The 22,250-nt window shown below is 38.4% G+C and overlaps 1 protein-coding gene across 2 annotated transcripts in view; it reads right to left on the bottom strand.

The window, feature by feature from the left end:
- LOC126380110 (dipeptidase 1-like) overlaps positions 1 to 22,250 on the bottom strand; it is a 232,501-nt gene that overhangs the window by 16,498 nt on the left and 193,753 nt on the right. For both annotated transcript variants that reach the window (XM_050029347.1, XM_050029346.1), the window contains 2 exons: positions 21,552 to 21,728; positions 15,141 to 15,225 (listed from right to left, as the gene is read on the bottom strand). In XM_050029347.1, the coding sequence (XP_049885304.1) occupies positions 15,141 to 15,225; positions 21,552 to 21,728 (262 nt within the window). The remainder of the gene's footprint in view (positions 1 to 15,140; positions 15,226 to 21,551; positions 21,729 to 22,250) is intronic.

Below are 22,250 nucleotides of genomic sequence, written 5' to 3'. Positions count from 1 at the left end.
ACACTGGTGAGCCCTACGGCACAACGTGTGAGAACCCTCAGTGTTCCTCACTTATCCGGGCAAGTAGTGCAAGGCACCCGAGACAAGTCGACAACATCATCAAAAAAAAAGTAGTAGTTCTGTTTTTTTATTTCAGCGTTCAGCTACACCTTTTGGAGGTCCTGGGTACGACGGAGACAACCTCAAAATCACTTGGTCACAAATATAGCTGTGTAGGTTGTTCAGGTCATCACAAGCATTACCTGGCTAATTAGTCATTGCATGGGTCATGAAAGAGATCTTTCGCGGCTCAATTAATATGTCATTGGTGCTTCATTCTGACGGTGTCATGCCTTTAGGTAAAAACCTCCTTAAAAACTAAAGAAAAAAAAATAATATTACGTCTTTGTAAAAACCTCCTTAAAATTAAAGAAAAAAAATTAATACGTCTTTGTAAAAACCTCCTTAAAAAATAAAGAAAAAAAAATAATACGTCTATGTTAAAACCCACACGAAGACGGCTAAAAATTCACTCAACTGAAGACAATTGAAAACAAATTGTAACAAATCCGAAACCAAAGCATAGCGCATGTTTCCTTTTGAGGATTTGTGAACGAACTTAAGGAGAGAAGGAAAACAATTTGAAGAATCGGGTGCTAATAATTGTTGTTTCAGAAAATAATAGGACAGATTATTGGAAACCGATACCTATAAGTATAGGTACGTATAGCTGTTTGCTAGTGGTTTAGGAAACAGCTCGCTTGTAGTGCAAGTAGTCAAAGGAGGATACACCTTCACCAAAACATCAGCGCTTCAGCCCACTCTCAGTGGGATCGGCAAAACATGTATTCCTTTTCCATTTATTTCTGACAGTCGTTATCTCAGTACTCACACCTTTCACACATATCTTTCTTTACACAATCCACCCACACTTACACACATACTGCCAGACGTGACGCTGAATATTTGTTATCAATGCCGCAAATAGACAAAATAAGGGGTTAATTTACAGCGTTTAAAGAGATGCAGGCAGATGCAACAATAGACCACGATTAGTATTCCCGACGCGGGGCGAATTAGAATCGCAAATGCGAAATGCGCCCACGCGACTCCCTCTCACACTGCTCTGCGAAATCTCAACCCTCTTGTCATACACTTTTGGTGCTCTTTTTTAAGAGCTCGTCATAATAGATGCGCTTTTGATTTATATATTCATACATACGGATGCAAAGTGTTGTGTCAAATCAGTAACATGCTTTCAAATCGAGGTTGCCCTAAAGTCGTAACGCCGACAGTTCTTTTAAAATCAAAACTCCATTATTTTACTATTGTGTCTAGAAACCTCGGATTTACGAGGTTAGGTAAAGAGAGGCCAAGTCAAGGGTACCCTACACCGGCGAGCAAGTATGAATACCAAGAAATCAGAATCATTTACTCGACGTAATTATCACAGATAAACTTGTTGAAGGTCAATGAACCATTTTTGAATCTACGTCATTTCGCAAGGTGTTATGTCTGAGAAGAAATGACAAGAAACTGCAACAGCAACATATTTTTAAACTTTTATGAAAGTGGAGGAAACGGAAAAAGTGTATCAGGATCGTAGTCAGAGAAATTCTGTGGTGTCTGCCTACCTCAACGGGAAATAGGCGTGATTTCATGTGTATGTATGTGTATACAGTACACAAGTACAGTACAAGTTCAATGAGAGATCCTTTAGCAGCATTGTTGTCCTAATTTATAGCGCTGACAAGCTAACAATTCTACCGGTTCGAAAACTATTTGCAGTCACACTTGGAATGGTAGTAATAACATAAGCTCATAAAGAAAAACAAATAATGACGATACATAGGTCGAAAAAAATTCGCATGGATAGGAGGTGGACCCGGTGGTGTAATGGTTAACACGTTCGTCCCGGCTTGACAAGAGCTGCGGGTTCAAGTCCCGTCCGAAACAGATTTTTTTTCGATTTTTTTCTTTTTGTTAGTGTTTGCTTTTAGTTAAATCACTTAACATTTGCTCACGAATATATCCCCCTCGTTTCCTCTCGTACCCCTAACTACCAGAGGTACATAATCAGAGGTACATTCATCGCAAGATGAACTAAGTACCCGCACCTCACCGATTTTTCGTTAGACCAACGTGATAGGTGGTGAGCCGTATCGTCGTCTATAATGGTTAATAATAACTCATTGCTGCAAGTTCGATACCGGGGTGGAAATAATGTAAAACAAGGAATAAAAATAAAATTGCTATTAAATATTCTAGATTAAGTAAATTAAATTCATCTTTTTTGAGGTTCTGTATACGGTTTTACAACAAAATATCAGATAATGTTTTTAGTTTGTCAGAAAATAAATTTAAAGCTCATGTGAAGCTTACTTTATGTGAAAAAGCTTATAAGATTAATGATTACCTAAATGATAAAAATGTCTGGTATTGAATGTGTTCCTTTAGTTATTAAATAACTTGTAAAGTATACCCTCATTGATTTAAAAGATGTGTTGCTGTTTCAGTTTCTTGTAATTTCTTCTCCTCAGCCATAAAACCTTGCGAAATGACGTAAATTCAAAAATTATCATTTTTTTGACCTTCAACAAGTTTATCCATGATTGACTTGTTGAATAAATGATTCTGATCTCTGATTTCTGTCAATATTTATTATTTTTATTTTTAATATACAATCCTACTTATTATGGTTTTAAGACCCAAACTTGTTTTAAAGTCCAAACCCCATAGTTTAACTGTTGTCTGAAAATCTGGGCCACAGGAGGATGTTGTAACTTGAAACATGTTCGCACCGGTCTGTCTTAGTGGATGGATGCTCTGTGTTTGTTATTCAAGCCTCAAGCAGCTCAACGGCTTTGAATGAAATTACGTAGCAGTTTGGATGTAGTTTTGATGTGTGATTCAGTGGGTTAGTAATAAATCTCCAGCATTTTGCTTACTTGCCTAATGTTCATCAGGACAAAAGACATCAATTTCGGCGTTACTAGGTTTCGTTACCTTCTGCGATAAACAACTTTAGCTTTAGTGAAAACAGGATCCGTCAATAACTTAAGGTAAAAGTTGGCAACACTCTACCTACGTCGGTTATCGCGGGATTGAAGATGAGATGATGACACTGACATCATGACGCTACCTCGGAGATACATAACCTTAAGTTATTCTTAGAAGATAATGATTTTAATTAAAGCACATAGTAACGGGTTTGGTGCGAGTTCAGATGGTTCCGAACATTCCGATATCAAAAACATAAACAAGCGGCAAAGAAAGAGGGTAGACAGATATGTCTGCCCGTAGAAAATTATAGATCTACCTACTCCACTCCAATCTCATCAGTCATCCCGTGATCATGGCACTTGCAACAGTGTCGAAATATCGGGAGTCTCATATCCCCATTTAAACGCGGTAAGAACCCGTTACTATGTGCTTTAATCTATACTTATAATAAATCTGTAGAGAGGTCAATTCTGTACATTAAATATTTTTTCAAAATAACTATCAGGGGGTGATAAGTGATCGATACTGATGCCAAAAATGCAATCAGTAAAATTTTTGTCTGTCTGTCTGTCTGTCTGTCTGTCTGTCTGTCTGTATGTTCCTTATAGAAACAAAAACTACTGGACGGATTTTAATGAAACTTGGTACAATTATTCTTCACACTCCTGGACAGGTTATAGTATACTTTTCATCACGCTACAATCAATAGGAGCAGAGTAGTGAAGGGAAATCCTTTTGTATGAAAAATCTAAACTACTCAAGTTAGACGTTTGAAATTTGTCATGCAGGTATCTTAGGTACCGTGGAGGTGCACTAAGAAAGGAATTCCCGAAATTCCCACGGGAATGGGAATTAACGGGAAAATCCTTTTGTATGAAAAATCTAAACCATTAAAGTTAGATGTTTGAAATTTGGCACGCAGGTACCTTAGATACCGTAGAGATGTACTAAGAAAGGAATTCCAGAAATTCCCACGGGAACGGGAATTAGCGGGAAAATCCTTTTGTATGAAAAATCTAAACCACTCAAGTTAGACGTTTGAAATTTGGCATGCAAGTACTTTAGTAAACTTAAAGCTTAGTTGCAACAGGATATTACAAAATTCCCACGGGAACGGTAGTTAGCGGGAAAAAACATTTGTATGAAAAAATCAAATCTAAATAAAAGGAGAAACTGACTGACTCAGTGACTGACATATCAACGCATAGCCTGAACGGCTAAACGTAGGCATTTGATATTTGGAAGGGACATAGCTTAGGTACCGTAGAGGTGCACTAAGAAAGGAATTCCCGGAATTCCCACGGGAACGGAAATTAGTGGGAAAATCCTTTTGTATGAAAAATCTAAACCGCTTAAGTTAGACGCTTGAAATTTGGCATGCAGGTACCTTAGTTAACTTAAAGCTTAATTGCAACAGGATATTGCAAAATTCCCACGGAAACGGGAGTTAGCGGGAAAAAAACATTTGTATGAAAAAATCGAAACCGCGTAAGATAGATGTTTTCAATTCAATTCAATTAAATTATTTATTGAATTCCATGTAGTACTATGGGGTGTTACATAGGCATAGGAACTAAAACATGGACCCTGTAGGGCACAGCAACGTTGAAGGGAAGAGAGGAAGTGTGTATTAAAATTAAAACTCAATGAACAATCAATTAAAAAAAAATCAATTCAATCAATTGATTCAATCTAGCATGCATGCATACCTTAGTAAATATAAAGTTTATTTTTGGCTGTATTTTGAAAAATGGGAGTTATTGGGAAAAAAAATGTATGAAAAAATCTAAACTGCATAAGTTAGATGCTTGAAATTTGATATGCACTCCCACACACACAAAGATCTCTCTCTTATACATATAACACGCCACGCGGACGAAGTCGCGGGCAAAAGCTAGTTATGATAATAACCGCGTAAACTTAAAACAATGTATAATGACAATAAAATCATGATGATTGTGTTTAATGTGTTTCAAGTGCAATAAAGAGTTTTTGTATTGTATTGTATTGTAATGATTTTAGTTTGTAATTCATGACGTCACTGTCGCGGCAGAGATGATGACGTCACAGCCAAGACGATAGTTGAACGGTATATTGGTTACGCAACAAATAATCCGAACTCTAATTAGCTCAATTAATTAATATACAGGTTTTCATTGTCTACCAATAGAACTTTGAGATTTGATCGGGTTGGTAATCCAATATATTTTGGTTATCTTCTAAAAGTGGTTAATAGTTCTATGATAGACTCGATCAATAGCTTAGTTTCCTATATTAGTCAAATCAGTTACTTTTCACTAAACGTCAAATCACAAAATTATTATGGAATTTGTACGAAAAAGCAAACTGTGACGTTATAGAAAAACGTGATAGAATGTCGAACTTATTATTGCGTTTTCTTGATTATAATTCGTATTTAAATTAGAAAAAGTTTTTCATTAAGTACTTTTTGACCTGTCTTTATTTAGTAATCAGAATTTCAAAATTTATCTTGAACCTACTACATGACCCAATTACTATCCAAAACTCCCGAACACGAAATGCCGGCTTCAGTTCTACGTAAACACCCTTGGAGAACCTTCGATTGGGATTTCATTGAAAATATGGACTTTGAAAGATAAGTAATGAAACGCTGGAATAAACCTTTTTTGTCGTAGGCAACGAGTGGAGAAACTAAGTTATATTATGAAACTTTAAAATCATTAGAGTAGTATGTACTTAACTTACTCCGTCTACATTTTAAGGTGGGTACTTTTAGTTACTACGAAGTTTTTTCTTGAAAGTTGAATTATTGGGCGCCCGCCAGTCTTATTTCGTGACAGTGATATGACGCGGCGTTTTTTCACGCCAGAAGTTTTGCAAACTACACACACATAATACAGCATGACGCCTGTATCACAGAAGCGTAGCGTGCCCTGCCTAGACCCCGTATAAAAGAAAAAAATGTTTGGGGGCCCTTAGATAGAGTAAAGATTTCACACAAATTAAAAAAAAATGCATAAAATGAAAAGAAACATTCATTCATCATAATTGTTTATCTGACACTTATTCCGAATTCTTTACAAACAATTCCCTAGTTGATGTAAATAAATTAAATAGGGAAATCCCGCGATAACCGACGTAGGTAGAGTGTTGCCAACTTTTAAACGCACGCTTTATGCGGGAAAAAAGAAATTACTTTTTTGACTTTTATCATTAGGGAAATTAAAAAAATAGGGATGTTTTTATTAATTTTTGATTACACACGTTGGGGGCCCCCGTGGCCCGGGGGCTCCGAATAATTGATACGACAGATACGGAGGTAGTTACTCCCCTGCACCCACACCTCGCCAGGTACGTTTGTAAAGAAACTCCGTCAAATACAAAGAGGAAGAAGGATAGACATCCGAATGACATACGAATCGAAATGTTATCTGACATTGTAAAACTTTGTGTGTCCTCTCGTGGCTCGAGTTAGAATGCTGTTGTAGTTTTACAAAGTTAACTGTGCAAGCGACTCGTATCGCGTCTGTGACTGAACAAAGTGAGTTGCGTCAACGACTGAACGTTTACTTAGCTAAATTTGAAAACTATGCCGGTACATTTAGAGCCAGGAATACTTGTTTAATTAATTAATTACGTGCTAGCTGCTGATTGAAGCAGATACCGAAAAATAAACTATTACCCGGAAAAATTAAATAAGCATCTCTGGTATACAATCCCTTTGACGTGTGCTGTTAACTTAATTCTGCAAGGTTATACTCCAACGTTAATTATGAAAGGGTTGTTTAACAATTCTTTTTTAAATGTACGTGTGTCCCATACATTTTTAACCTATTGACTTACATTTTTAACCTATTCTCTTTTCTGCAATAGTCAGAAGCAATAGTATCCATGGAATTGATATTTTTGTGTAACTGTAGTATTGATCTAAATGAGCTATCGATACTATCGATAGTATACAGGGTGTTAGTGACATCGTAACGAAAACTTTGTGGGATGATTTAGACCACGATTCTGAGTTGATATCAAGTGGAATTTTCCGTCGCAAATGTATGGAACTGAAAATAATTAAGAAAACACCAAAATTTCCCGACAGGATATTCCACTTGATTACGGTCTGAGTTATACCCCTCAGTATTCGTTACGGTGTCACTAACACCCATACGTACTCATATCATTGTAAAGAACACAAAAAATAACATGTTTGCGAATGAAAATTCTACAAGATATGGCCTCAGAATCATGGTTTGAATCATCCCCCTCAGTATTTGTTACTATGCCACTAACATCCTGTAGATGATTTTCAATGTCAACAATCGATAGTATAATAGACAGTTCGGCAACGGTACCCCTTAGTACCATAATCTGTCGCGTAGTGTATGTAATGTAATAAATATTATTGATGTATCGACACGAAGCTCATAACGCTCGGGCAAGCGTAAGGAGGGTTGCATTCCTCTGAGGTGACAAGTTGATTCGCACGAGTTGAGAATGTACATTTTATTCTGTGTTATCAGGCCTGTATATTATATGTGCTACACATGGTGCTACACATGGTGTGTTAGTTGTGAGGATTCAGACAAACTTGCAATACAGCTGCCAAACCACAATTGCTGGATCAGTCTAACCTCTCTAGGAACCTTCTTCATAGTATGAGACGATTTGTACGACATTGAAACAATTGTTTTTTTTTACTTATTGTAGATTTACCGCAGATGGCATTAACTACTTGGCCGGACAAATGGGGAGAGCTGAAGGCTTAAAAAAACACCCGGTACAACGTTTAAGACAACAGGCCTGAGGGTGCCCAGTTGGGCGCGAACCTCGGCTTAGGGCGTCGTCTGAGAGGAAGAATATTTGAAAGAATTAATTGACTCTAGTGGGTCGATAGCGATAAGCGCTGAATGAGGGAAACCGTTGACCACGCCGGCGGGGTCGGTATCGGGGGTGCCTTGTGAGATGTCCCCTTAGTATTGAAATTCTAAGACTGATAATACCAATTCTAAGATTATTATATTTTACTAGCTTTTGCCCGCGACTTCGTCCGCGTGGCGTGTTATATAAGAGAGAGATCTTTGTGTGTGTGGGAGTGCATACTTATGCAGTTTAGATTTTTTCATAAGTACATTTTTTTTTCCCAATAACTCCCATTTTTCAAAATACAGCCAAAAATAAACTTTATATTTACTAATGCGTGCTAGATTGAATCAATTGATTGAATTGTTTTTTTTTAATTGATTGTTCATTGAGTTTTAATTTTAATACACACTTCCTCTCTTCCCTTCAACGTTGCTGTGCCCTATAGGGTCCATGTTTTAGTTCCTATGCCTATGTAACACCCTATTGTACTACATGGAATGCAATAAATAATTTAATTGAATTGAATTGAAAATATCTATCTTACGCGGTTTCGATTTTTTCATACAAATGTTTTTTTCCCACTAACTCCCGTTTCCGTGGGAATTTTGCAATATCCTGTTGCAACTAAGCTTTAAGTTAACTAAGGTACCTGCATGCCAAATTTCAAGCGTCTAACTTAAGCGGTTTAGATTTTTCATACAAAAAGATTTTCCCGCTAATTTCCGTTCCCGTGGGAATTCCGGGAATTCCTTTCTTAGTGCACCTCTACGGTACCTAAGCTATGTCCCTTCCAAATTTCAAATGCCTACGTTTAGCCGTTCAGGCTATGCGTTGATATATGTCAGTCACTGAGTCAGTCAGTTTCTCCTTTTATTTAGATTTGATTTTTTCATACAAATGTTTTTTCCCGCTAACTACCGTTCCCGTGGGAATTTTGTAATATCCTGTTGCAACTAAGCTTTAAGTTTACTAAAGTACCTGCATGCCAAATTTCAAACGTCTAACTTGAGTGGTTTAGATTTTTCATACAAAAGGATTTTCCCGTTAATTTGCGTTCCCGTGGGAATTTGGGAATTCCTTTCTTAGTACACCTCTACGGTATCTAAGGTACCTGCATGACAAATTTCAAAGGTCTAACTTGAGTGGTTTAGATTTTTCATACAAAAGGATTTTCCCGCTAATTCCCGTTCTCGTGGGAATTTCGGGAATTCCTTTCTTAGTGCACCACTACGGTACTTAAGGTATCTGCATGCCAAATTTCAAACGTCTAACTTGAGTGGTTTAGATTTTTCATACAAAAGGATTTTCCCGCTAATTCCCGTTCCCGTGAGAATTTTGGGAATTCCTTTCTTAGTGCACCTCTACGGTACTTAAGGTACTTGCATGCCAAATTTCAATTGTCTAACTTGAGTGGTTTAGATTTTTCATACAAAAGGATTTTCCCGCTGATTCCCGTTCCCGTGAGAATTTTGGGAATTCCTTTCTTAGTGCACCTCTACGGTACTTAAGGTACTTGCATGCCAAATTTCAATTGTCTAACTTGAGTGGTTTAGATTTTTCATACAAAAGGATTTTCCCGCTAACTACCGTTCCCGTGGGAATTTTGTAATATCCTGTTGCAACTAAGCTTTAAGTTTACTAAAGTACCTGCATGCCAAATTTCAAACGTCTAACTTGAGTGGTTTAGATTTTTCATACAAAAGGATTTTCCCGTTAATTCGCGTTCCCGTGGGAATTTCGGGAATTCCTTTCTTAGTGCACCTCCACGGTACCTAAGGTACCTGCATGACAAATTTCAAAGGTCTAACTTGAGTGGTTTAGATTTTTCATACAAAAGGATTTTCCCGCTAATTCCCGTTCTCGTGGGAATTTCGGGAATTCCTTTCTTAGTGCACCTCTACGGTACTTAAGGTACCTGCATGCCAAATTTCAATTGTCTAACTTGAGTGGTTTAGATTTTTCATACAAAAGGATTTTCCCGCTAATTCCCGTTCCCGTGGGAATTTCGGGAATTCCTTTCTTAGTACACCTCTACGATATCTAAGGTACCTGCATGCCAAATTTCAAACGTCTAACTTGAGTGGTTTAGATTTTTCATACAAAAGAATTTCCCTTCACTACTCTGCTCCTATTGATTGTAGCGTGATGAAAAGTATACTATAACCTGTCCAGGAGTGTGAAGAATAATTGTACCAAGTTTCATTAAAATCCGTCCAGTAGTTTTTGTTTCTATAAGGAACATACAGACAGACAGACAGACAGACAGACAGACAGACAGACAGACAGACAGACAGACAGACAGACAGACAGACAGACAGACAGACAGACAGACAAAAATTTTACTGATTGCATTTTTGGCATCAGTATTGACCACTTATCACCCCCTGATAGTTATTTTGAAAAAATATTTAATGTACAGAATTGACCTCTCTACAGATTTATTATAAGTATAGATTATAAGCCCATTTTGGTAAGGTTATCAAATCAAATCAAATCAAATATACTTTATTGCACAGAACTAAAAAAATCAACAATCAGACAAAACACATGAATACAGTACAATTTGGGCGGCCTTATTGCTCTAGAGCAATTTCTTCCAGGCAACCAACAAAAGGAAACAAACATTTATAGCTTGGATGCGGGATGGTGCAACAAAAAAAATAAATAAAAAATAAATAAAATAAAAATCCATAATAATTTTTCAAAGAGTTGATTGGCTGCCTTTATGGCTAGAGTAATCGGGTTGTCGGGATCGTAAATTACGTCCTTCGGACGCCGATACTTTTCAGTACCGTCCCTAAGCGGGATGTATTTGGAAACCGCAACTACCTAATAGGGGGTTTGGAATCGAAAAAATTACTTCCTTAAGTTCAAACAATTGACTTTTTGAATATGGGGTACACGAAAGGTCGCTATCCGACTTATAAGACGACTACAGCTACAGCTAGGCTATGGCATATGCTGAGCTGCAGCCGTTTCGGCATTATTGATAATTCTATTGTTAAATTACTAACTACCACTTAACAATATGTAATTATGTATTTTTTGCCGAATAAATATTTTCTTTCTTTGATAAGGGTCTGCACACGACGCTACGCTGAGCTGAGCACGCGTCAAATGCAACTAAGATGCGCAACTTTATGACGCATTATTTTTTGTTACGGGAACGATTATTGTTTACGACTACCGAACGCATTTCATTATAGTTTCTAGTGTTACAACATGCGCCGCGCTGCGCCTGCGGTGCTACTGCTTTTGCCGATGCCTTTAAATCAACTTCAGCGCTACACTCATGCACCTATTGACATGCGCTCGTCTATAAAATCTTGATCCGGCCAAGTAGTTAATGTCGTTTCCGTAAAGTCTACAATAGGTCATGTCAAAATAAATCATAAATAGCGTATATACGTCCCACTCCTGGGAAGAGGCTCCCCTTCATCAACCAGAAGAGGTGTGGAACATACTCCACCACGCTGCGTCAGTGTTGGGTTGGTGGAGGTATTTGGGCTAGTAGCCCGGAACCAACGGCTTTGCTTGTCTTCCGAAGCACGAAATCATCTTACTTTTTCTGACAACGAAGATAACAAAGCCAAACAAAGGACAATTCCACAAGTGATTTTAGACAGTGTCCTCATCGGGAATCGAACCCGGACCTCCAAATCGTGAGACCAATGCTCCAACAACTAGACCACAGAGGCTGTGTTGTGTTGTTGTGTGTAAAAAAAGATACAATCTTGCTTTAGTACCGTCGTCGGTTGTAACAGCTACCCTTGCTACCTTAGAGAATAATGAAATCCAGTTTACGAGTAATTTCATTATAGATCAACAGTGACAACGTGCATATGTGTTTATTATGAAAGTACTCGTCTGTGGTACGAATTATCCTGTAAATCGTGTCATTGGGACAAGGCCTGTATATTAATAAACCGGAACAAAATGGAAAGTGTAGGTAATATCATAAATTAAAAGTACTCCCTGGTGCTTATGTACTCTCTGTAACTCGCATCATCTGTGTAAGGGCGTCTAGAGTTAGGGTTGTCAACTTTATTCAGAGAAATATTATAGTAGAAGAATATAAGTCTGTGATAAAACATAGTAATCCGACTACGATGACGCAAAAAGGAGGGTTATGTGTATGCGCAATGTAAGTATGTGTTCCAACCTAACTTCTAAATCACATGTCTGAATTTAACAAATGAGGTGTCACTAGAAGCGTCTTGATTAACTGTTGGTTAATAAGTCACGCAAAATTCAATGTGGCGTCCTCTAGAGGATATAAAGTGAGAACAAAAATGTTTTTTCGAATGGTAGTGTCTTAGGTATCAAAAAAAAGGGATTAATTTTAATATTTCAAATATGTACATATAGCTTTTACTTACGGGTTTTCTTATATTTATTCGATAACTAGCTTTTGCCCGCGACTTCGTCCGCGTGGCGTGTTATATAAGAGAGAGATCTTTGTGTGTGTGGGAGTGCATACTTATGCAGTTTAGATTTTTTCATAAGTACATTTTTTTCCCCAATAACTCCCATTTTTCAAAATACAGCCAAAAATAAACTTTATATTTACTAAGGTATGCATGCGTGCTAGATTGAATCAATTGATTGAATTGTTTTTTTTTTTAATTGATTGTTCATTGAGTTTTAATTTTAATACACACTTCCTCTCTTCCCTTCAACGTTACTGTGCCCTATAGGGTCCATGTTTTAGTTCCTATTGTACTACATGGAATGCAATAAATAATTTAATTGAATTGAATTGAAAATATCTATCTTACGCGGTTTCGATTTTTTCATACAAATGTTTTTTTCCCACTAACTCCCGTTTCCGTGGGAATTTTGCAATATCCTGTTGCAACTAAGCTTTAAGTTAACTAAGGTACCTGCATGCCAAATTTCAAGCGTCTAACTTAAGCGGTTTAGATTTTTCATACAAAAAGATTTTCCCGCTAATTTCCGTTCTCGTGGGAATTCCGGGAATTCCTTTCTTAGTGCACCTCTACGGCACCTAAGCTATGTCCCTTCCAAATTTCAAATGCCTACGTTTAGCCGTTCAGGCTATGCGTTGATATATGTCAGTCACTGAGTCAGTCAGTTTCTCCTTTTATTTAGATTTGATTTTTTCATACAAATGTTTTTTCCCGCTAACTACCGTTCCCGTGGGAATTTTGTAATATCCTGTTGCAACTAAGCTTTAAGTTTACTAAAGTACCTGCATGCCAAATTTCAAACGTCTAACTTGAGTGGTTTAGATTTTTCATACAAAAGGATTTTCCCGTTAATTCGCGTTCCCGTGGGAATTTGGGAATTCCTTTCTTAGTGCACCTCCACGGTACCTAAGGTACCTGCATGACAAATTTCAAAGGTCTAACTTGAGTGGTTTAGATTTTTCATACAAAAGGATTTTCCCGCTAATTCCCGTTCTCGTGGGAATTTCGGGAATTCCTTTCTTAGTGCACCTCTACGGTACTTAAGGTATCTGCATGCCAAATTTCAAACGTCTAACTTGAGTGGTTTAGATTTTTCATACAAAAGGATTTTCCCGCTAATTCCCGTTCCCGTGAGAATTTTGGGAATTCCTTTCTTAGTGCACCTCTACGGTATCTAAGGTACTTGCATGCCAAATTTCAATTGTCTAACTTGAGTGGTTTAGATTTTTCATACAAAAGGATTTTCCCGCTAACTACCGTGCCCGTGGGAATTTTGTAATATCCTGTTGCAACTAAGCTTTAAGTTTACTAAAGTACCTGCATGCCAAATTTCAAACGTCTAACTTGAGTGGTTTAGATTTTTCATACAAAAGGATTTTCCCGTTAAGTCGCGTTCCCGTGGGAATTTCGGGAATTCCTTTCTTAGTGCACCTCCACGGTACCTAAGGTACCTGCATGACAAATTTCAAAGGTCTAACTTGAGTGGTTTAGATTTTTCATACAAAAGGATTTTCCCGCTAATTCCCGTTCTCGTGGGAATTTCGGGAATTCCTTTCTTAGTGCACCTCTACGGTACTTAAGGTATCTGCATGCCAAATTTCAAACGTCTAACTTGAGTGGTTTAGATTTTTCATACAAAAGGATTTTCCCGCTAATTCCCGTTCCCGTGAGAATTTTGGGAATTCCTTTCTTAGTGCACCTCTACGGTACTTAAGGTACCTGCATGCCAAATTTCAATTGTCTAACTTGAGTGGTTTAGATTTTTCATACAAAAGGATTTTCCCGCTAATTCCCGTTCCCGTGGGAATTTCGGAAATTCCTTTCTTAGTACACCTCTACGGTATCTAAGGTACCTGCATGCCAAATTTCAAACGTCTAACTTGAGTGGTTTAGATTTTTCATACAAAAGGATTTTCCCGCTAATTCCCGTTCCCGTAGGATTTTCGGGAATTCCTTTCTTAGTATACCTCTACGGTATCTAAGGTACCTGCATGCCAAATTTCAAACGTCTAACTTGAGTGGTTTAGATTTTTCATACAAAAGAATTTCCCTTCACTACTCTGCTCCTATTGATTGTAGCGTGATGAAAAGTATACTATAACCTGTCCAGGAGTGTGAAGAATAATTGTACCAAGTTTCATTAAAATCCGTCCAGTAGGTTTTGTTTCTATAAGGAACATACAGACAGACAGACAGACAGACAGACAGACAAAAATTTTACTGATTGCATTTTTGGCATCAGTATCGACCACTTATCACCCCCTGATAGTTATTTTGAAAAAATATTTAATGTACAGAATTGACCTCTCTACAGATTTATTATAAGTATAGATTATATATTTCTCTGAAATGATTCTGAACAGTGATGTTTAGGAGATAGCCGTGGTCTTATGCCAATCCGCCTTAAGGGTTTGCTTACTACGGCATACGACCATTGCTATCACCAATAAAAGTATTGCACCATCTCAGACTTCAATTACTTGAAGTGGTTCCACCATTAAGGTTGCCTGGAAGAAATTTCTATTGTAATTTTACTTCTGCTGCCTATTTGTAGTTTTTGTAAGAAAATTCTGTTATGTTATGTACAATATACAGGTTGTCGATAATTTTCTATCTAGTGGTAACCCTACCTATAATACTAAACCATTTTGTGTACGGTCATAGAATAAAGAATAATACTACGTGTAGAACGGCAACTCTCCCGCCAGCAGCTGAGCTAGGTTTACCTCACCCCCTCGGTCTTTAGTCTTCGTATGGCGTCAGAGGTCACACATGGATGCGTGTGTACGATAACGTCAATGTGCAGTGTCTGTGTCAAACGAGGTGTTTGTATGAAGTGCCCGGGGTGTGGTGCAGTGCAACGCAGAGTGTGTGGGTAACACTTACCGGCGACGTCGGATAGGGTCGCGTTGGGACCGCACTTCACAAAGTCGGGGAAGAAGTTAACCATAATGAGTCCGCCGTTCTCCTTCTGTGGAAAATAAAAACAGAAATCTTGTTACAATCTTCACCATCTTCTTCTATCGTGTGGGTTGTGAGGTGAATTACCAACCTCATTAACCCTGGTGTCAGGGTTGTTATTGAGCCGCTAAAGGCCCCTGACATGACTCATGTAACGACTACTTACTTACATCAGTAAGTAGTAACCGGGACCAACGGCTTAACGTGCCTTCCGAAGCACGGATCATATTACTTTTGGACAATCAGGTGATCAGCCTGTGATGTCTTAACCAAACTAGGGATCACAAAGTGACTTTTCTGATATGTCCTCACCGGGATTCGAACCCGGGGCCTCCGGATCGTGAGCACAACGCACATATACTGGACCACGGAAGCCGTTAGTAGTAAGTAATAATTTTGTCATAGTCAAAGTTTCGTCGTGGAGTGCACCTCTATTCGCTTTATATACAGAGCTGACAGTACAGCCTATCCACCAGGTGAGCGCTTAATTAACGTTCAGAGAATCGCTTATAGTAGTTGACGGAACCGCTTTCGACGTCGAGTGTTTAATGAACTCTGATCCACAAACACCAAGGGTCTAAGCCATGTTGCAAACAAGTACGAAAACCGTAACGCGACGATTTAATGAAATGACTGGCCGGACAAATTATGGGGAACACTGATGGTTCTCAGCCGGTACAAAATATGAGACTACAGGCCTGAGGGTGCCCAGGTGGGTGCGAACTTCGGCTCAGGGCGGAGTCTGAGAAATTACAGTTTTTTTTCATGTTATAGAAGATATGGCGCATATGGCATTATCTACATGGCCGGACAAATGGGGAGCACTGAGGGCTCTCACCCGGGCTGCGAACTTCTCCTCAGGGCGGAGTCTGAGAAATGACAGTTTCTTTTTCATGTGACTTATAGAAGATATGACGCATATGGCATTATGTACATGGTCGGACAAATGGGGAGCCAACATGTCCATCCCCCATTTATTTTATTCTTTTTTCGTAATAGTTGCGTTTGTAATTTACTTATAAAAGAACACAAATGTTACAATTTCTGTTCATTTATAAATTTTCTTTTCGCTGTCGAAATGTTGTCAAACATTAAGCTAAGCTTGTTTCACGAATCTGTGTCCAAAATCTAATAATATCTATAAATGATTGCAACAATGATTGAGGAGCTCGGTGGCGCAGCGGTTAACGCGCTCGGTCTGCGAATGTTGAAGTAAAGCAACTTTCGCAAAGGCCGGTCATAGGATGGGTGACCACAAAAAAAAAGTTTTCATTTCGAGCTCTTCCGTGCTTCGGAAGGCACGTTAAGTCGTTGGTCCCGGCTGCATTAGTCGTTAATAACCATCAATCCGCACTGGGTCCGCGTGATGGTTTAAGGCCCGATCTCCCTATCTATCCATAGGGAAGGCCCGTGCCCCAGCAGTGGGGACGTTAATGGGCTGATGATGATGATTGTAACACTAAGATGGTAGCTGACGCCTATAGCACAGGCTTGAGTCTATTTTAGGCATCAGCTGAAATGATTATTTTGTAACTTGCTTCTTATTAATTTTGTAACTTTAAAATTGTTGTTAAATGGCTTTGTGTGGAAAATAAATTTTATATTATTTTTTTTACAACTATAGTTTACCCTTTTGGAGGGTATTTACCAGAGACACGGGCCACAGACCAAGTGCTACTGGAAGGAGGGTATAATAATTATATAATTGCGTTCAGTCATGATGTCAATGTCGGAGGATAGGAATTTGCGTACTATCCGACAGGTGTTAAGGATGGTTGCTTTCTGCATGATGATTATTATTATAGTTTGGAACTTGACTAATGCCTCAGCGCATCACATAAGTACTTAGATAGGTACATTACAGTGCAGAAGCGCCAATGCGCCGTGAAACGTTTTTAAAAATGTAATCAGGCTTAAATATAAATAACAATGTTATGGGCGATAGGCTGATCCCTTATCACTATAAGGTTCATCATATCCATCTTAGGACTTCGTATCAACAGTGGCTGCAAGTTGTCTTTGATTACTTGTGGCTCTGCCCACCCCATTTGGGATTACGGGCGTGAGTTTATGTATGTATGTATAAATAACAAGTAAAGTAAGTAGTAAGGTAGATACCTACCTACCTTATTTTATTTATACTTAATTGTTTTATACGGGTGTTTTGTACGAGTATTTTGAACGAGTATTTTGAACGGGTGTTCAGTACGGGTGTTCTATGACGTCTTTTGTACGGCGTCTCTTGCGCTGCTTTCCTGATGCTGTACCAGCTTGCAGCTCTTTGATGCAGCTTATTTATTGGTAGCTGCTCCTTGTCGGCTCAGCTTCCTTCCTGCCACCGCTATCAACCGAGCTAGGGAGGTTTTTACTACACCTTTTATTTTTTTAATGTTTAACGAATGACCAGTGGCCTTGAATCCCTAAAGTTCAAATACCTATTTATACTTATTTTACATCTGTTACATATTGGTTTTATTAGAAATACGCCTCCGTGGTCTCCGTGGTCCAGTGGCTGAGCGTAGGGCTCACGATCCGGAGGTCCTGGGTTCGATTCCCGGTGGAGACACATCACAAAAATTACTTTGTGGTCCCTAGTTTGGTTAGGACATTACAGGCTGATCACCTGATTGTCTGAAAGTAAAACGATCCGTGTTTCGGAAGGCACGTTAAGCCGTTGGTCCCGGTTACTACTTACTGATGTAAGTACGTAGTCGTTACATGAGTCATGTCAGGGGCCTTTGGCGGCTCAATAGTAATCCTGACACCAGGGTTGATGAGGTTGGTAATTCACCTCACAACCCACACGATAGAAGAAGAATTAGAAATAAATTCGAGTAAACCAACTTCAAACTTTTATTCCATTTTCTTTCCCTCTTCTTTAAATTATAATACAGTAATGTCGTGAAATGTAAATAAATAAATAACTTCCAAATTGTGATATAAACTTTCGACAAAGTGCGTTTTGCACTTTACCCTAGATCGGAAACTCCCGAACAATGTTCGCCTTTTGTTAATTAACTACCGGAATTTGTCGTTGCGAAATGCGGTTTATGTGCGAAATAGTTTACTTCGTGTTTGTCAAGTGAATAAATACTGATTCTTCTAGGTTATTTTGTTCTCTGGTTTCTTTAGCAGGATACTTTCTCATTAATTAATACAATACAAAAACGCTTTATTGCACATTATATACAGAACACTAAAAACAATTACACAACAGAAGTACAATCGACGAAAATTACAAGAGAAGTACAATCGACGGCCTTATTGCAATTTTTTCCAGGCAACCTTAGGGTGAATGAACTTGCTACATATTGGAGTCGGGGACGGTGCAATACAGGTATAAGTAAATAATGCAATTTAACTTAAAACGATCTACATAAAACATACATACATTGGCATACAATACATAAACATATACATACATACATATACATACAGTATATACACACAAAATGATAAAAACAAAAACAAAGAAAATAAAAAAAATTATATGAATGATATTAATGATTAAATACAAAGATTTTGTTCTTCTCCGATTGTTTTGTGCACAATAAACTGATAAATGAATAAATATAAATGTTAATTATCTGTAAAGACATGTCAATAGGACATCACGGTTGTCACCATTAAAATGTACGTAGTCGCGTAAAGGGTACCTTGCCTGGAAGAGCTACCAATTTTGTTGGCAACCGAATCCCGAATAATTTTCCGCTGGTGGTGGCGCAATCATGGTGTGCCAGTGAGGTAGGGCCTTAAGAATAGGCGCACTAGTCGTTAAAATCATCATTTCATGTGCTTATAAATCATTGAAGCCGATGGGGACAGCTTCCTCGTTGGCTAACACGCCCTACAGTTTTCCGAAGCAACACTAATTATTTCTGAGCTTAATTTTGTCGAGTATTTACCCGACTGCCAAAGGAGGAAGATAATGTTCTTCGAGTGCACGTAACCTTCTGCGATAGTTTCCATCAACATTTTTAAATTTAGTCATTTAGTATTTAGAATATTTCTTTATTTATTTAACTTTTAATACATTTCGTAGTGCATCATTTTATATTGTTAAATAAATGGTATTCCATAGCTAGGTTTTAGCATTTGCTTAAAAAATATTCGTGTGGGGCTCGTTTTCCTCTTTTTTATTGTTTTTTTTATGCCAGTCTTTATCTATGACAATAGATGCACAGGGGATCCCCTTCTATTTCCATTGCCCCCACTGGTGGATGTCGGGAATTAATGTGACCTCCCCACTCCCTAGTCAGAATCGGAATCCGAATCATTTATTCAACCTTATTATCATGGATAAACTTGTTGTTCAAAAAAGGTTAAGTAACACTTTTGAATCTACGTCCTTTCGCAAGGTGTTATGGCTGAGGAGAAGAAATGACAAGAAACTGCAACTGCATATCTTTTAAAACAATGTAGAATTACATTACAAGTTGAGGAATACATTTAATACCAGGCTATATATTGATAGGCAACCATGAAAAATTAACGATAAATCAAATATACTTTATTGCACAGAACTAAATTTCAACAATCAGACATAACACATGAATACAGTACAATTTGGGCGTCCTAATTGCTCTAGAGCAATTTCTTCCAGGCAACCATCAAAAGGAAACAAACATTTACGAACAACTTGGATGCAAAAAACTAAAGTTAATATAATAAATACTCTATACTATACGTACATATATTAATAAATACTCCATCACCAGCCCAATTAACGTCCCCACTGCTGGGACACGGGCCTTCCCTGTGGATGGTTAGGGAGATCGGGCCTTAAACCATCACGCGGGCTCAGTTCGGTTTGATGGTTATTAACGATTGCTAATGCAGCCGGGGCCAACGGCTTAACGTGCCTTCCGAAGCACGGAGGAGCTCGAGATGTGAACTTTTTTTTTTGTTGTCACCCATCCTATGACCGGCCTTTGCGAAAATTGCTTTACTTCAACAATCGCAGACCGAGCGCGTTAACCGCTGCGCCACCGAGCAATATAATGTAATATAATCCATATTTACAGAAAAACCTGTTTCTAGATTAAAGAACGCGTGACACTGAACAAGGGTGGTTGTTAGGTATTATAATGTGAAATTTAATAGTACTCTCGCCGCACATTCAAAAAGTTGTCTCGTTTTATCCAACGCGGTACCTTTCTCCGCGACGAGGTCGTAAATGAAAACGACACATTTTATCACCCTGTCCGCAACACTCTAGTGCCACTTCTAGCTTAGCAGTACTTCAAACTAACTTCAACTAAAATAATACATTTAAGTCATGTTAAATCATTAACCGAGAAGAGAAGAAATGTTTTCTTTTTTAATCGGAAGTATAACAGAACTGTTCAAGTATAAGCTTAGCTTTGCCAGTCATCATCATCATCTCCCTAGCATTATCCCGATTTTTCACAGGGTCCGCTTACCTAACGTGAAGATTTGACAGGTTTTTACAGAAGCGACTGCCTGTCTGACCTTCCAACCCGCGAAGGGAAAATCAGCCCAATACAGGTTAGGTCACATACCTCCGTACACTATAAAATGCATTTGTCGGGAATGTGGGTTTTCTCACGATGTTTTCCTTCTTGATAATCATTTATGATCTAAACATTAATTCGACAATCATTGGTATAGGCCCGTGCTGGCTTCGAACCTGCAACCTCAAGTGAGAGGCAAGTGTTCTACCAACTGGTTTACCATGGCTTTTTTATGGAATTACAAAATTGAGAATTATGACACCGCGTACGATTCGGATGATCCTAACGTGCTTTTGCCCTATATTGCCAACAAAATAACGAATTTACCAAATAGCAAACAATGAATTGATGAATTATTCAGCATAATGCAATTAAGTTATCAGAATATTTAATGAATAGATTACGAACATTGATGCATATGTGTTACTATAGTAACCATTTAGGACCCTATCTCACTAAGGACGTTATGGTTGCGTACAAGTGAAATATTTTAGGGATTGGGCGGGTTGTTTGCCTGTTCTCTCTGCCTGTTTTTTGAAGAGTATGTAATAATATTCTTTTCTGCATTGGACTGAGTTTCCCTTCGCGTTGGAAGGTCAGACTGCCTCATCATCATCATCTTCCTTGCATTATCCCGTTTTTACAGAGTCTGCTTACCTAACCTAAAGATTTTGTCAGATCCAGTTTTTACTGAAGCCACTGCCTGTCAAGGTCAGACTGCCTAGTCGCTGTAAAAAATCGGACATGGCAAATCTTCAGGGTAGGTAAGCGGACCCTGTAAAAACGGGATAACGCTAACTCGATGATGAATTTCTACAGAAGGATAGTAATCTTTGAGGTTCCTAGCTTATGAAATCCTTACCAGAGACTGGATGATGTCATCAGGGACGTTCCTATTGTGGGGGCAGAGGCTGTAGACGGATGAGTGGCTGAAGATGACAGGTGCTCGGGAGAGTTTGATCGCGGCTCGTGTAGTGTTCTCCCCCACATGGGACAGGTCTATCAACATCCCCAGCCGGTTCATCTCTCGCACCACTTTCTGTGGACAAATCGAAAGGATGAAATAATGTTGGCCTTTCTCATATTCATAATCGTCATCTTTAAACAAGACTGTAAATCGACTGTGTTATCGTCATTGTCTTAAATCGATTTAAGAGCCGTGCTTCTAATTTTTTTATGTATTCATCTTAAAACGCAAGCGGATAAAGAAAACAACCCTTTACATTCATTTATGCCTACTAAATACATAATAATAATAATATAATACAATTCGAAATCCGCGCACAGAACCAATTTTCCAAGCGTCTTATTGTACCATTTGTAGCACATCCTCGATGCTACGAATTTGCTACAGCGTAGTCACGTAGCTTTATGCAACCCGCTACTCACTTCTGCGTCAAAGTGTTCCGCCGGCATGGTGACGGTCGATTCCCTTTGTCAACCTGCGAGCAATTTTTCATTGCAGCCTCCCCTAGTTCTTAGTCAAACAACCTTAGCTAAGTATTCGGTACACTGTTGGACCGAGCTGCTTTCTGTGTGATTTATGAATAACAAAGGCCGC

The sequence above is a fragment of the Pectinophora gossypiella genome, chromosome Z, assembly GCF_024362695.1.
Source record: "Pectinophora gossypiella chromosome Z, ilPecGoss1.1, whole genome shotgun sequence".
NCBI lineage: Eukaryota > Metazoa > Arthropoda > Insecta > Lepidoptera > Gelechiidae > Pectinophora > Pectinophora gossypiella.
The sequence above is the reverse complement of the archived record's forward strand: the minus strand, read 5'-3'. Positions and strand labels throughout refer to the sequence as shown.